General features: G+C 41.5%; 3 protein-coding genes across 5 annotated transcripts in view; 2 read left to right on the top strand and 1 right to left on the bottom strand.

Moving 5' to 3' along the window:
* The first annotated feature begins 396 nt into the window (after window positions 1-396).
* Window positions 397-4,584, top strand: LOC112456746 (armadillo repeat-containing protein 8-like). Its single transcript, XM_025019477.1, has 8 exons — window positions 397-628; window positions 771-844; window positions 1,026-1,476; window positions 1,567-2,061; window positions 2,205-2,496; window positions 3,053-3,576; window positions 3,896-4,062; window positions 4,160-4,584. The coding sequence occupies exons 1-8, from the start codon at window positions 602-604 to the stop codon at window positions 4,194-4,196; spliced, it is 2,067 nt and encodes a 688-aa protein (XP_024875245.1). The 5' UTR covers window positions 397-601; the 3' UTR covers window positions 4,197-4,584.
* A 146-nt stretch (window positions 4,585-4,730) lies between these two features.
* Window positions 4,731-8,216, bottom strand: LOC112456747 (islet cell autoantigen 1). Of its 3 annotated transcripts, none has more exons than XM_025019479.1 (6): window positions 7,919-8,216; window positions 6,871-7,140; window positions 6,398-6,740; window positions 5,911-6,186; window positions 5,220-5,844; window positions 4,731-5,138 (listed from the first exon to the last, which is right to left on the bottom strand). In XM_025019479.1, the coding sequence occupies exons 1-6, from the start codon at window positions 7,923-7,925 to the stop codon at window positions 5,019-5,021; spliced, it is 1,641 nt and encodes a 546-aa protein (XP_024875247.1). In that variant the 5' UTR covers window positions 7,926-8,216; the 3' UTR covers window positions 4,731-5,018. The 3 variants fall into 3 exon arrangements, with proteins under 3 accessions (XP_024875247.1, XP_024875246.1, XP_024875248.1); XM_025019478.1 differs by having other exon boundaries at window positions 6,871-7,136; XM_025019480.1 differs by lacking the exon at window positions 6,871-7,140 and having other exon boundaries at window positions 4,733-5,138; window positions 7,919-8,215.
* A 1,443-nt stretch (window positions 8,217-9,659) lies between these two features.
* Window positions 9,660-12,062, top strand: part of LOC112456754 (heat shock 70 kDa protein cognate 4-like) — a 6,230-nt gene continuing 3,827 nt past the window's right edge. Inside the window, exons 1-3 of the mRNA XM_025019489.1 lie at window positions 9,660-9,817; window positions 10,395-10,627; window positions 11,942-12,048. Coding sequence (XP_024875257.1) covers window positions 10,423-10,627; window positions 11,942-12,048 — 312 coding nt within the window. The 5' untranslated portion in view covers window positions 9,660-9,817; window positions 10,395-10,422. The remainder of the gene's footprint in view (window positions 9,818-10,394; window positions 10,628-11,941; window positions 12,049-12,062) is intronic.

Below are 12,062 nucleotides of genomic sequence, written 5' to 3'. Positions count from 1 at the left end.
GTATGTGTGCAGTACACACATATACTGCATTTAAATGACATAACTATCGTCAACTGCGTAAATCTATGGGACGCTAATCCGCACTTTTAAAATACCGGCGGGTTCTAAAACTCATCGGAAAAAGTGCAGTAATCTTTTGGTCGAAAGTGCGCACTTTTTACTTTATACGCAAGTGTATTTCGTACAGAGTAAAAAATTGCAATTTACTTCATAAATTCCAGAAAATTTGTTTCGTAAATTAGTTCAAAATAACCCGCAGACTGGATTCTTAATTATAAATTACCATTCAAGATCTACACTCGTTTTATTCGAAAGAAAGAATTAATATGCGGAAAGGGAATTAGGGGGGCGGGAAGGACTTGCTCCGAGCTCCGATATCACGTATCACGTCGTGATGTTGGCGCCATTGGCAGCGAGTCGAGCTTATTTTTCAGAACGCGAGCGAGAACGCAGCGCACGACCGAATCGCGAACGTCTCGCGTTAGCACGCAAACTGGATCTGACGGTCGCTGACGGTTCCTCGTGGCAGTCGTCGCGCCAGGAAGCTCGACCGAGCGGAACGTTTTACGGGACATTTATGTGAGAACGTAGCCGAGCGAGGATGGTGTCGGTGATGCAGCCGTACATGGTGAGTTCGACGTTCGATCGGATTCGTGAGCGGCCCCCGGTAAAACGGCCCGTTTTTTTGACAACGGATCCCCCGCGGGAGCCCCACCGTTGCTCCCTGTAACGCGACGCTACATCGCAATCCTCTCGCGATCTTCTTGCAGGACATCGAGAGCTCCAGGAGTTACATCGACGAGCTATATTCCCCGGACGCGCAGAAATGCCTGGAAGCGATTATGTGAGTTCGATAAAAAAAAAAAAAAGAAATCGCCCTTAACCTTAAGGATTAACGCTCCTCTACGGTATGATTGAAAATTTTCAACGTTTTTATTTCCTCTATTTATACGTTTACTATTTATATTTCTGCGACTGATAAAGGAGAACTATATTAATTGTTTCACGAATCTGGTCTCTCTCAGATGCCTCAAGAACTCAGTGATCGGCAGCAACAGGCAAAAGGGTTCGGTCATAGCTCAGGGTGTGGTGCCCCGGCTCTTGCAGCTGCTCGGAGACACGTCCGGTACCATCGGCGATCGTATACGATTAGAATCGGCTGTAACGTTGGGTTCCCTAGCCAAGGGCACGGATCAACACGTATTGGCGCTTATAGACTTAGGTGTAGTACCGTTGCTCCTTCAAGTCTTGCTCTCCTCGCCGACCCCCGAGATCGTCGCGGACGGCAAGATGAAAGTGCTGGATCTGCTGCACGAGGCCTGCTTGCGGTGCCTGCGCACGGTGTTCCAGCATGCGGCAGCTCCAGTTCACTCGATTTATCAGGATCCTGCGTTAGTACCACGGTTGTTGTCCCTGGCGAGTCGATCGGTCACCTGTCAAGTCTGTGTCGCGACAATCTTAACTACAGCATGTAAGGTAAAGAGAGGTCTGAAACTCTTATGGAGTATTTAAGTGAGGTGTATACAAGTGTCGTAAGAAGGAACTAATCCACAAATTGCTTGTCAGACGACGGAGGAGCAGAACGCTCTGTCCAAAGGTGGAGCCGTAGAAACGTTGGCGATGCAACTGGATTCTCCCCTATCCGATGTTCAACTACCCGCTCTAGCCTGCTTAGCAAACATGTGTTACCAGAATCACATGGTGTCGGCTATGGTCGCTTCAGCCAGTACGAGTAATACTGTTCACGGTAGATTGGTCCCAGTCGCGCTAGGCCAATTAATGGGACGCGAGAAGAGTTCGTTGATACAGCTCGAAGCGGCGAGGTGCATTGCGTATATGCACAGGGCCGGTGCATTGCCGTCCACTGATCCGCGAGTGGTGTATCGCGCGTTACCCTGCCTTGTACGCTTGTGCCATCGGGACCGACCGCCGCGCGAGAGAGTCGCCGCGGCCGAGACACTTGCGTATCTGACCGAGGTCGACACAGATCTACAGCGTTTAGCTTCCATTAGCAATCATTTGATACCGACACTGGCGGAGTTATTGAGACCGCACCCGCAAGTAAGCAGAAATTACATTTAAATACATTGAGAATTTACCTACTGAATTTGTAGAATTGATGAAGAGAAAAATAATCCGAGTCATTAGATTGTATTGTACAATGGTGCTTAAGTAAAAATCGTGTGTAATATTGTCTTGCTCAGGTCCAGGATGCAACATTAACGCAAGATATGCGACAAGCTGCGTTCAGAGCATTCGCATCTCTCGGAGCGAATGACGAAGATATTCGAAAGCGTATTATCGAAACGGAAAGTCTTATGGAACAAGTTGTTTCTGGTCTTCAGGATCCTGGTGGATCACGTGTTCGTTTAGCCGCGGTTAGATGTTTGCACTCCCTATCGAGGAGCGTGCAACAGCTTCGCACTACGTTTCAGGATCATGCAGTATGGAGGCCGCTTATGCAGTTGTTACACGGAGCGGACAAAGGGTTGGAGGGTAAAATATGATAATACATTTACGATATAAGCATTACAGAGTTACGCTATAATAAACACTGAGGAACATGTATGTTGCATGCATATATATTGCATGTAAGATACAAGATACGTATATTTAGCCTCAAATTTCGAATTAACGTCTTAAATCAAAAAGAAAGAAAAAAAAAGATGCAATATCAAAAAGAGGGTTATTGATGTACAATGTGAGTTATTCTTTCTTTATTCTATTTAAGACAAGAATAAACTGTAGCTGAATTAAAAATACACGCATCAAGAAAAGTTCGCAACCTTTTACATTTCCGTTTGCCATATTAGCATTTCGCGAGAAAGATATTTAGATATAACAATGAAACGTGAATTTAAACAGGGCGACTGTTTTTTCATGCGTGTAGACAGAAATACATCCCTATTCTTTTCTCTCTGCATTGTAAGATTATTTTTCAAAAAGATGAGCAAGAATAAAGAGATCAGTGCTTGTAATTAGCTGTTATTATTAGTATTCAATCGCCGACTATATATGAGTTACTATTAACATTGTCATTATTGTACTATAGGTAGAGGCGAAGGTGAAGGTGATTTATTAACTGTTGCCTCGAGTACTTTATGTAATTTACTGTTGGAGTTTAGTCCGAGCAAAGAGCCAATTCTCGAGTCCGGCGGAGTAGAGTTATTGTGTTCTCTCACTAAACGGCCCGAATCGGCACTCCGACTGAACGGCATTTGGGCCCTAATGAACGTGGCCTTTCAAGCGGAGCAACGTGTAAAGTCGCAAATACTCTCGTGCTTGGGGACAGATCAGATATTTCGTCTCTTGGCCGATCCTGAGTTAGGCGTCCTGATGAAAACGCTGGGCCTGTTGCGAAATTTGCTTTCCACTAAAGCTCACATAGATCGTATAATGGGCGAGCACGCCACGCATGTTATGCAAGCGGTCATTCTAGTACTGGAAGATCCTGAACACCCGGCGGACGTCAAAGAGCAAGCACTTTGCATTTTAGCAAATGTGGCCGACGGCGACCGAGCTAGAGATCACATCATGGCTAATGACGACGTGCTTAAGAAACTCATGGATTATATGGTTCGTACAGTGTATAGTTATTACGAGTACTTCATTAATTGCATATTTCTGGACAATTAACTCTGTTAATAGATAGGATAATAAAAGAGTTTTAGATTCGGTGAAAAAACAAGTCGCGTTGCTCGTACTTATGGAGCAGCTGTTTTATCAACGACACCAAAAAAATTACAGCTTTTACCATAAGCTCCAAGTGTGTGCTTAAATCGATCAAGTATTTTGTATTTTTTTCGCGAATCCTATCTATTAATTTAATAGTTATATCTTTTGAATGGCCATCGTTTGTACGACTCAACGTTTTACGTGTCTACATTTCATTTAGATGCACAGCAACGTGAAACTGCAAGTCGCTGCTATTTTTTGTGTATGCAACCTAGTCTGGAGAGAGGAACCCGGCGCCGCGCAGCGGCAAGCGCGTCTGCGGGAATTAGGAATTCATCGTATTTTGCAACAATTACGTCACACGAAAGACACTCAGCTATTTGAGAAGTACGAAAGATGAACCATTACGTGCTAAATTATTGTCGTACGTCGTATCGCAAAACTTTTTGTACAACGGGGATCTCATTCGTCGTTTCCGTTTCAGAGTCAAGACTGCCCTATCGCAATTCTACGAACCTTGAACTTGGGACGTTTCGCCGATGAAGATTAGGTTATGATTTCAAGTGTCTTTTTTATATTTGAAATAAATTAGGAGTTTAGCTGTTAATACTGTGATCACCTCGGTTGACAATGTATAATCGAAAGTTACAAACAAGACGAACAAACTGATATTTCTGAGCCTATGCCTGTAATCTGTCTCTGTAGTATTTATTTAACTTAATAGAGGAAAGTAACGCGGATTACACATGATTCGTTTGCTTACGTCAAAGGAAGTGTTTGATATATATTATGTACAACATTGATTTACAAGCAGAGGCTTCAGATGTGGATTGTCATATGCAATAAACAGAATTTAAAGGGATAAGTAAAATCATGAAAAGAAATTGAAATAAATAGAAAGTAAATACACTCTTATGCGGTATACTTCCATACCTTTAAATATATCCGTCAGAAATACAAAGAATTCCATATTAAATTTATATATTGAAGATCTTGTAATGTGTATATATATATATATATATTTGAAAGAAAATATAACTAGCGCATGATGGTTAATAAACATTACATTTTATATCTTTGGTATCTGTCTTTAGCTTATATGAAAAATTATGTAATAATTCAAACGGTTTTGATTCTTATGGCAATTCTTATGACGATAAAAATAAATGTGGAATGTTAAAAGTTTACATACTGATAATTACTGATACAAACGTATGAAGTGAAAATATGAATTATGCGCTCACCGCATCACTTATCGATAACGAACGATAACTTGATCAGTTTTTCTTATCGTTAGTAAAATATCAAGTGAGAGGGCATATACCATTAAAATGCATTATGAATTAAGCAGAAGCATTACTATCACCGGAAAGATTCTCCATTGGATTGTTAGCCAATGGATCCAATTCTGCGAATAAATCCAACCACGAGTTACCTTTCTGCTTTCCAGTCTTATTCTTTTTCTATGAAAATAATATTGCGATATATTAATTGTGCGAGATTCGCATTATTACTATTCAATGCAGCAGTTGGCGAATACTTACTTTATCGTCTGTGTTACTAGTCGTGCTCTTCTGTCCCATACCTAATGCTGCGTCCCCTAGACTCTGCTTCAAAATGCTTGGCGGTAGAAAAGTGTCGTGTGATATGCCTTCCCAATCATTGCTCATGCATTGTTGTTGCTTGTCGTTCAGGATTTCATCGAAAAGCGCCGCGCTCTCGGAGGTTAATAAATTTAACGATTGCTGTTGTCGAGTCTCCGATGACAAGGGCGACAAATCAGCCAAATTAAAATCGAGATTGCACTCCCCGAATATATCCATTACCGATTTCTGCCCCTCGGAGCTTCTATTGAATACCGTATGATTATTTTTTTCAGTTTTATTAACCGATTGTTCCGTACTATTGGACGTGTCTTTCTCCAGGATAAGATTTCCAAAGAACTCCTCGAGACTTTTATCATTCTCCGTATCTTTGGTACTATGCACGATTCCGTTTCTCGAAGAATCTGCGGTCGTCTCCAAATGTATCAATGTATCCTTCGGCTCATTTTCTATGTCCAAGAGCTTCTCATCTTTCTTATTTTTCTCCGATGTGCTTCCCGAATTTGCGGTAGCCTCTTGAGCTTCCTCAACGTCGTCGTGATAATCCATGTCAAAAAATTGTAATCTGTAAAAATAGATATGACGAAAATGAAAACACACAGAGGATTTATTCTCATTTTGTGCAACTCACTTATCCTTGTCCTCCAAATCGTCGTCACCGCCAGTTTCCTGCGCCAATTTACTGGAGGTTTCAGCCAGCTCTCGCACAACCGTGAAGTCATAACGTTGATAGCCTTTGAAGCTGTTGGCTATTGTGGAATATGCTTGTGCAGATTTCTTCGTGAAATTCAGGAGTGTGGTTTGGTATAAAACTAAGGCATGACTGAACATGTTACACCTTGCTGCCGCTAATAAATCAACCTTCTGGAGACAGTCGAGGGCCAGATTGTCAAAAACTATTTTGCCTCTAAAGCACAACAAATATATACATACATAGGATATAAATCCCTTGCGATATTTTATAAACATGTAATTAGAACAAATTTATAAGAACGAAAACGGAAGTGTACTATCTGATCAAGCATAATATGATAATTTGAATAAAAAGATACTGATCGAAATTGTGAGATTGTACATTGTACTTTGCATTAAGTAAATGTCCAAAATATAGAACCTACTGCTTAACACGTGCTTGAACTTTTTTATATTTTTCCAGTTGTTTGGACGTATCTGGATCCAAATCATGGGAAATATTTTTCATCCACGACAGAGCAGCTCGGTATTCCGTACGGGCCTTTTCCATCGCTTGTACATTTTGTAACGTATCGTCAATAGCTCTTTGCCTAAATGTTTCCACCTCCTGATACAATCGGCCCAAGGGTGCTCTCAATGCGAGCCTCTGTTGACCGGAGTAAGACAGGGATTTGCCAACTGCCGACATCATTTTGCCGGCGCGAGTTTTGTCCTGCTTCCCGGCATCTTTCAAGAAACGTCCCATTCCATTTTCCTCCTGGGCTAAATCTAAACAAGTTAAATTATCCCATTATCGCAATATCCTGATAGTCAAATTCATCTCGGGGAAACAAATACTACGACAAATATATGGTAATTGATGCAATTATTTCATATTAAAAATTATGTTAGAACGCACTGCATAATCTTTCTTGATATTTATCAATAACCCTTTGTAAGTAGGAACAGGAATCTTGGATACTGCGGAACAATTCTAGCTTCGCGTCCAGCTCAGCGTCCGACGCGACTATACACTCGTCCTCCTTCTTCCCCAATTTCTGGGACAAGGCCTGCTTTCTCACCCAGAATTGGTATTGCATCTTTATGATGGCAGAATCGTCATGCATAGACTTTTGAACCCAGCAATCAAAGGCATTCCCTGATACGCCCGGTGCATCTCTGTTACTGCATGCATGGTACAAACAAGTTTTATAAGTTTCTCGTTAAATGCAAACGGTGATTAGTATAAGTGTTACGTGCAAAGAACCTCAACAAGCGAAAAACAGCATACTTTCCCACTGTTAATAAAAAATAAGCCGTACAATTGTTAAAACAATAGATGCCTGGTTTTATTGATGTTAGATCATTAGTTATTCATCAAATCCTATTGATAACTCAAATACGTGTGTTTCCTTTTTCCGATTAACAGGATGGAGAAAGAGGAAAGTTTACAAACTCCATAAACAATTCATCGGTCATACAGGAAGAGGAAAAAAGAAGCTAGACGAGTCTTCTTCGACGCGATAGGAAGACGGATCTAGGAAACTTATGGGCTAGTTGTATAACCAACTTTGTGTGTGAGATAATAACATATCTATTAATGCAAATATATGTATTTCCTTTTCTGACCAACAGGATGAGAAAAGGAAAGGTTGCGAGCTCTGCAGATAATGTATCAGTCATACTGGAAGGGGAAAAAAAGGGGGAGTAGACTGTCCCTCTTTAACGCAACGGGAAAACAGACCTAGGAAGCTTACGAAGAACTTGGGATAATCAATTTTGCGCGATATTCTATTAATAAACACGAAGAGATGCAAACTACCATATTGATTCAGTATAGTTAACCGATGGATCTTGGAGCGAGAACTGCGGTCGCCGTGTCGCCACATTGGCGAAGCCAAACGTTTCGAATTACGACGACGGCGGGACTCGGGCGAGACTGAGGAAAGAACGGAGGAGATACTTACTAAGCATTCATAACGGAAGACCTGCTGGTACGCCACGGTGAGCGCGGTTATGGCGTTGATGTTTACAAGCGCGGAGCGTAGGGCTCGAGGGCCTCGAGGCCGCTGTGCTTGCGTACACCGTTGCTAGACCGCGAATATATCACATAATGCACACAGTATGCACACGCGTGTCGTTCCACGCGCGATCGCATTCGTGCAGCAACGCGTCGACGATCGGAACGACGAGGAGTCGGAGCACGGTTCTCCTACATTACACTTGACAGCTTGGACGGGAAGGCCACGGGCCACGGAGGCTAGCCTCTAGTCCTAACTAGAGTCCCTTTAGCCCTAGCCAGTCTAGCCTCGTTCAGCCTCGTTGCGTCAGGCGAGCGATCGCCGACCAACCGACCAATGGACTGACGACGCGACCGGTCAAACTCTTACTTCTAGGGACTCTAGCTATTATCTCATGTCTCGCGACCAATCAGACGCGCGATACGTAACATAACATATGCGATGCCGCGTATACATATGTATACATACACTTATCTTGGCTTGGCCATTGTCTCTAATTTGAGCTTCTTTTCTGTGTCAAGCAATAAGAAATTAATAATCCAGAATCCTATCCATGTTATTGAAATACTATCTCGGTATTTGACAAATTAAAATTTTTTGCTGACTGAGTTTATTAGTCGTCCTTAAAGACCGATAACGTTTTCTAATTATCCAATTTCAGGAAAGTTTTAGTAATCTTTGAATTTTTTATCGACAATGTTGAAAGTGCCGTCGAGTTTGCGGTTATTTTATTTAGATGGTGCTGCTAAAGATTTCTATTTTGTAAAGCGTTATCTTTGCGACGGCTATTTTTATATACACTCAATAAAGCTAAAATTAGAATCGCTTGGAATATTTTACGATAATCTTTAAATAAATTGTATAGCATTTTGCAATCCTTGCCACTTTTCGGCCGAGTTAAAAACCTATCAAACGTCGGTCAATAACATAAAAAATGCTTGAAAATAAAGTATGCATTTAAAAAAATTCAATACACCTCATCCTTATTCGTCTTCTTCGATGCAAAATCTATTTAATTGCATTTAAAGCGTGATGGTGTCATTTATGACAATTTATTATAGAGACATTTAAAATTCTTATGGTAGTGTCAAAGAAAAGTTCAGTGAGCTAATAATAATAATTCTAATAAAATTCGTCTTTTTTGTACACATTTAGTTCTGCTTTTCATCGGTAAATCGAGAAGAAAACTTCCGAGATCGAAGATTTGGAGAAACGAGGCGGACATTCTGTAAGAACGACGAAAACTTCGACAAATATCTCGCGTTCTCTCGAATGCCCGAGATCCTTCTGCGCAAACGCGCGTTTGCTCGAGTTCGGAACGGCTGCGCAGTTTCTAGAAAGTATGCGAATAATCGCGAACGATCGGTACATTCGATCAAGCGTACATCAAATAGATTTCGCAAAAAACGAAGTCTTCGCTTCATCGAGGCGCCACGACGAAACGCAATTCGCACGGTGCTAATTATAGTCATGAATCTTCTAGCGCATGCGAGCAACGCGAGAACGCGACCATCGTCTACCTACGATAGGAAACTTTCTTCTCTCTGTCCTTCTTCCTCCCGCGCGGCGCACGCGCGCGACTCTTCTTCTAGCTCCCACGTCCGGCCGCGTCCGCCAATGGAAGCGTCTCGAGCACGGGTCTCGAAGATTCGCGCCCCGATTGGTCATCCGCCGAAGATTCTCGAAGCGGGCGATTCGGTATATTAAAGCGCGGCGCGCGGCTGCGTCATCAGTTTCGCAACGAACACGAGAGAGTGCAAGTGCGACAAGAAGCAGTGTATTCAAAGTACTCGACTAGCGAATCAAATCTTCATTCTTCGAACGTGTTAAAGAGACTGTTGCAAGGTGAGTGCTCGAATGAGGTTATTTGAGCTGTTTATTTAATTGTGCGTCGAAAATTAATCGTGTCGGTGCCGAGATTTTCATCGAAATTACAGAGATAAAATGCAAGTTTTCTTTTTTCGATATTATCTCGGTCTCTTTTAATCCAAGACATAAATTCGTTGTCAAGTGCAAATAATCTTGGAGAAAGAAGAAGATTGTCTCTGGACGATATTTCCGAATGATCAATCCAGACTTCATCGAGCGTTTGCAAATTTAGATCGGAAAGTTTTAAGTTCGCTTTACTTGTGACGATTTTTTTTGTCGTGACAGAATCGCACGTTTCGAAATACGCAGATTATACGCTCTTCGCAAAAGGGCGCTTCCGACGATCAATATCAGTGAAATTCGAGAAGCGTATAACGGCGGTATACGTTTTATATTTCGTAGGCGTATAATAGGCGTTATTTCGAGCGCGGAGGCTCGCTCGAGTTCGAGCAACGTCGAATTGTTTTCTTCTATTTTTATTTTTTTTTTAATCGTGACGCACATCGTATCGCGTTTGTCATCAGCTCAATCAGCTGTCGGTTTTTCATTTCAGTGATTACACATAAGAGAGAAGACTGACAATGTCGAAAGCACCGGCAGTTGGAATTGACCTGGGCACCACGTACTCGTGCGTGGGTGTCTTCCAGCACGGGAAGGTCGAGATCATCGCCAACGACCAGGGCAACCGGACCACGCCGAGCTATGTGGCCTTCACCGACACCGAGAGGCTGATCGGCGACGCGGCCAAGAATCAGGTCGCCATGAACCCCAGCAACACCATCTTCGGTAAGTCGAGCTTTTGTTTGTCACGTTTCGTAGATACCCTACCCCTTTTGCGTCGCAGTCGCATTGGAAGGTCCCGCCCCATGAGACACCGGATATTTTGCGTCGTATCCCTTTATTGATCTTTAACTCGCCAACGTGTTGCTTCGATATTCAACTGGTGAAATATATCCAATGTTATTCAACGGATATCCCTTACACTGATTGCAAGGAACGAGTTGTATCGATTGAATTTCTTCGTAGATCCTTCAAGAAATAAACATGAAATTTTTTTTGTTTAAATTTTTAAAAAGCCGATGCTGAAATACACGAAAATGCACGGATGATTAATAGCGAGATATAACTTGCTAGTGTAATTTGGCGAGATACGCATCAATAACATTTTGTTAATATTTTTCGCTTTTCGAGGTAAATTTATGACGTTGCAAGCCTCGTATTGATTTTTTTTTTTTTAAGACGAATTGTACGTTGTTTTTAAATTGTTGGACTTCGAGATCGATCGAACGTGGAACTTTCCGTGCTTGGAAGTCGAATTATCTCAATCGCGTTTTACTGCGTTTTACTTGCGGTGACCTTGCCCGATACCACACGGTGCATGCCTCTCTGTACATAATTTCCTCCTTCCCCACTCCCGGCGCTCCCACCCATCCTTTACATTGTAGCCGAGCGTTTTGACGTTTATACATCGCAGTTTTATGTAATCCTAATTTATGTGCCAGCTACGGTGTCACACAAATTTACGTTGAATCGTAAATCAAAGAGTGACTCACGCGATATATTCGTTCAAAGTCACATGCTTATTTAACTCTTCAGAATATATGAAATAAATATATATACGAATATCAATGCACAATAAAGATAATAATTCAGATAATATAATTAAAAATATATAATAAAAATAAAAATACGTATATTTTATTGTTTTAAAAATTTATATTATACGTATAACGTAAATTTTATAATGTGGTCTATATATATGATACGATTTTCTATTGTGTTCTGTATATGTGATAATTATTTCACGAATTTTTTCGATCTATTTTCACGATTATAATATAATTCGCGGTAAGTAGATTATTCCATAATTCTTTTTCTCACACAAAATTATCTTTGTACGAATTATATCAAAGTATTGGCAAGTGTTGAACATTTCTGTTTACCGGCTCGGCGATAATTCAACATTCCGCAACCATCACCTCCGTAATCCGACACAATCCACAGGATCCTCCTCTTCTCCATCTCATCGCACCATATACTTTAAGAGATGATTATTGAAGAAATAGACAACTTACGAATCTTTATCATTTTTCTATAAAGATGCGAAGCGTTTGATTGGTCGTCGTTTCGATGATGCGACGGTGCAGAGCGACATGAAGCACTGGCCGTTCACGGTGGTCAGCGATGGCGGCAAACCAAAGATCAAGGTATCCTACAAGGG

This window comes from Temnothorax curvispinosus, unplaced genomic scaffold, assembly GCF_003070985.1.
Source record: "Temnothorax curvispinosus isolate PA1 unplaced genomic scaffold, ASM307098v1 QBEX01007135.1, whole genome shotgun sequence".
NCBI classification, from domain to species: domain Eukaryota; kingdom Metazoa; phylum Arthropoda; class Insecta; order Hymenoptera; family Formicidae; genus Temnothorax; species Temnothorax curvispinosus.
This window is presented reverse-complemented; position numbering and strand designations above follow the sequence as displayed.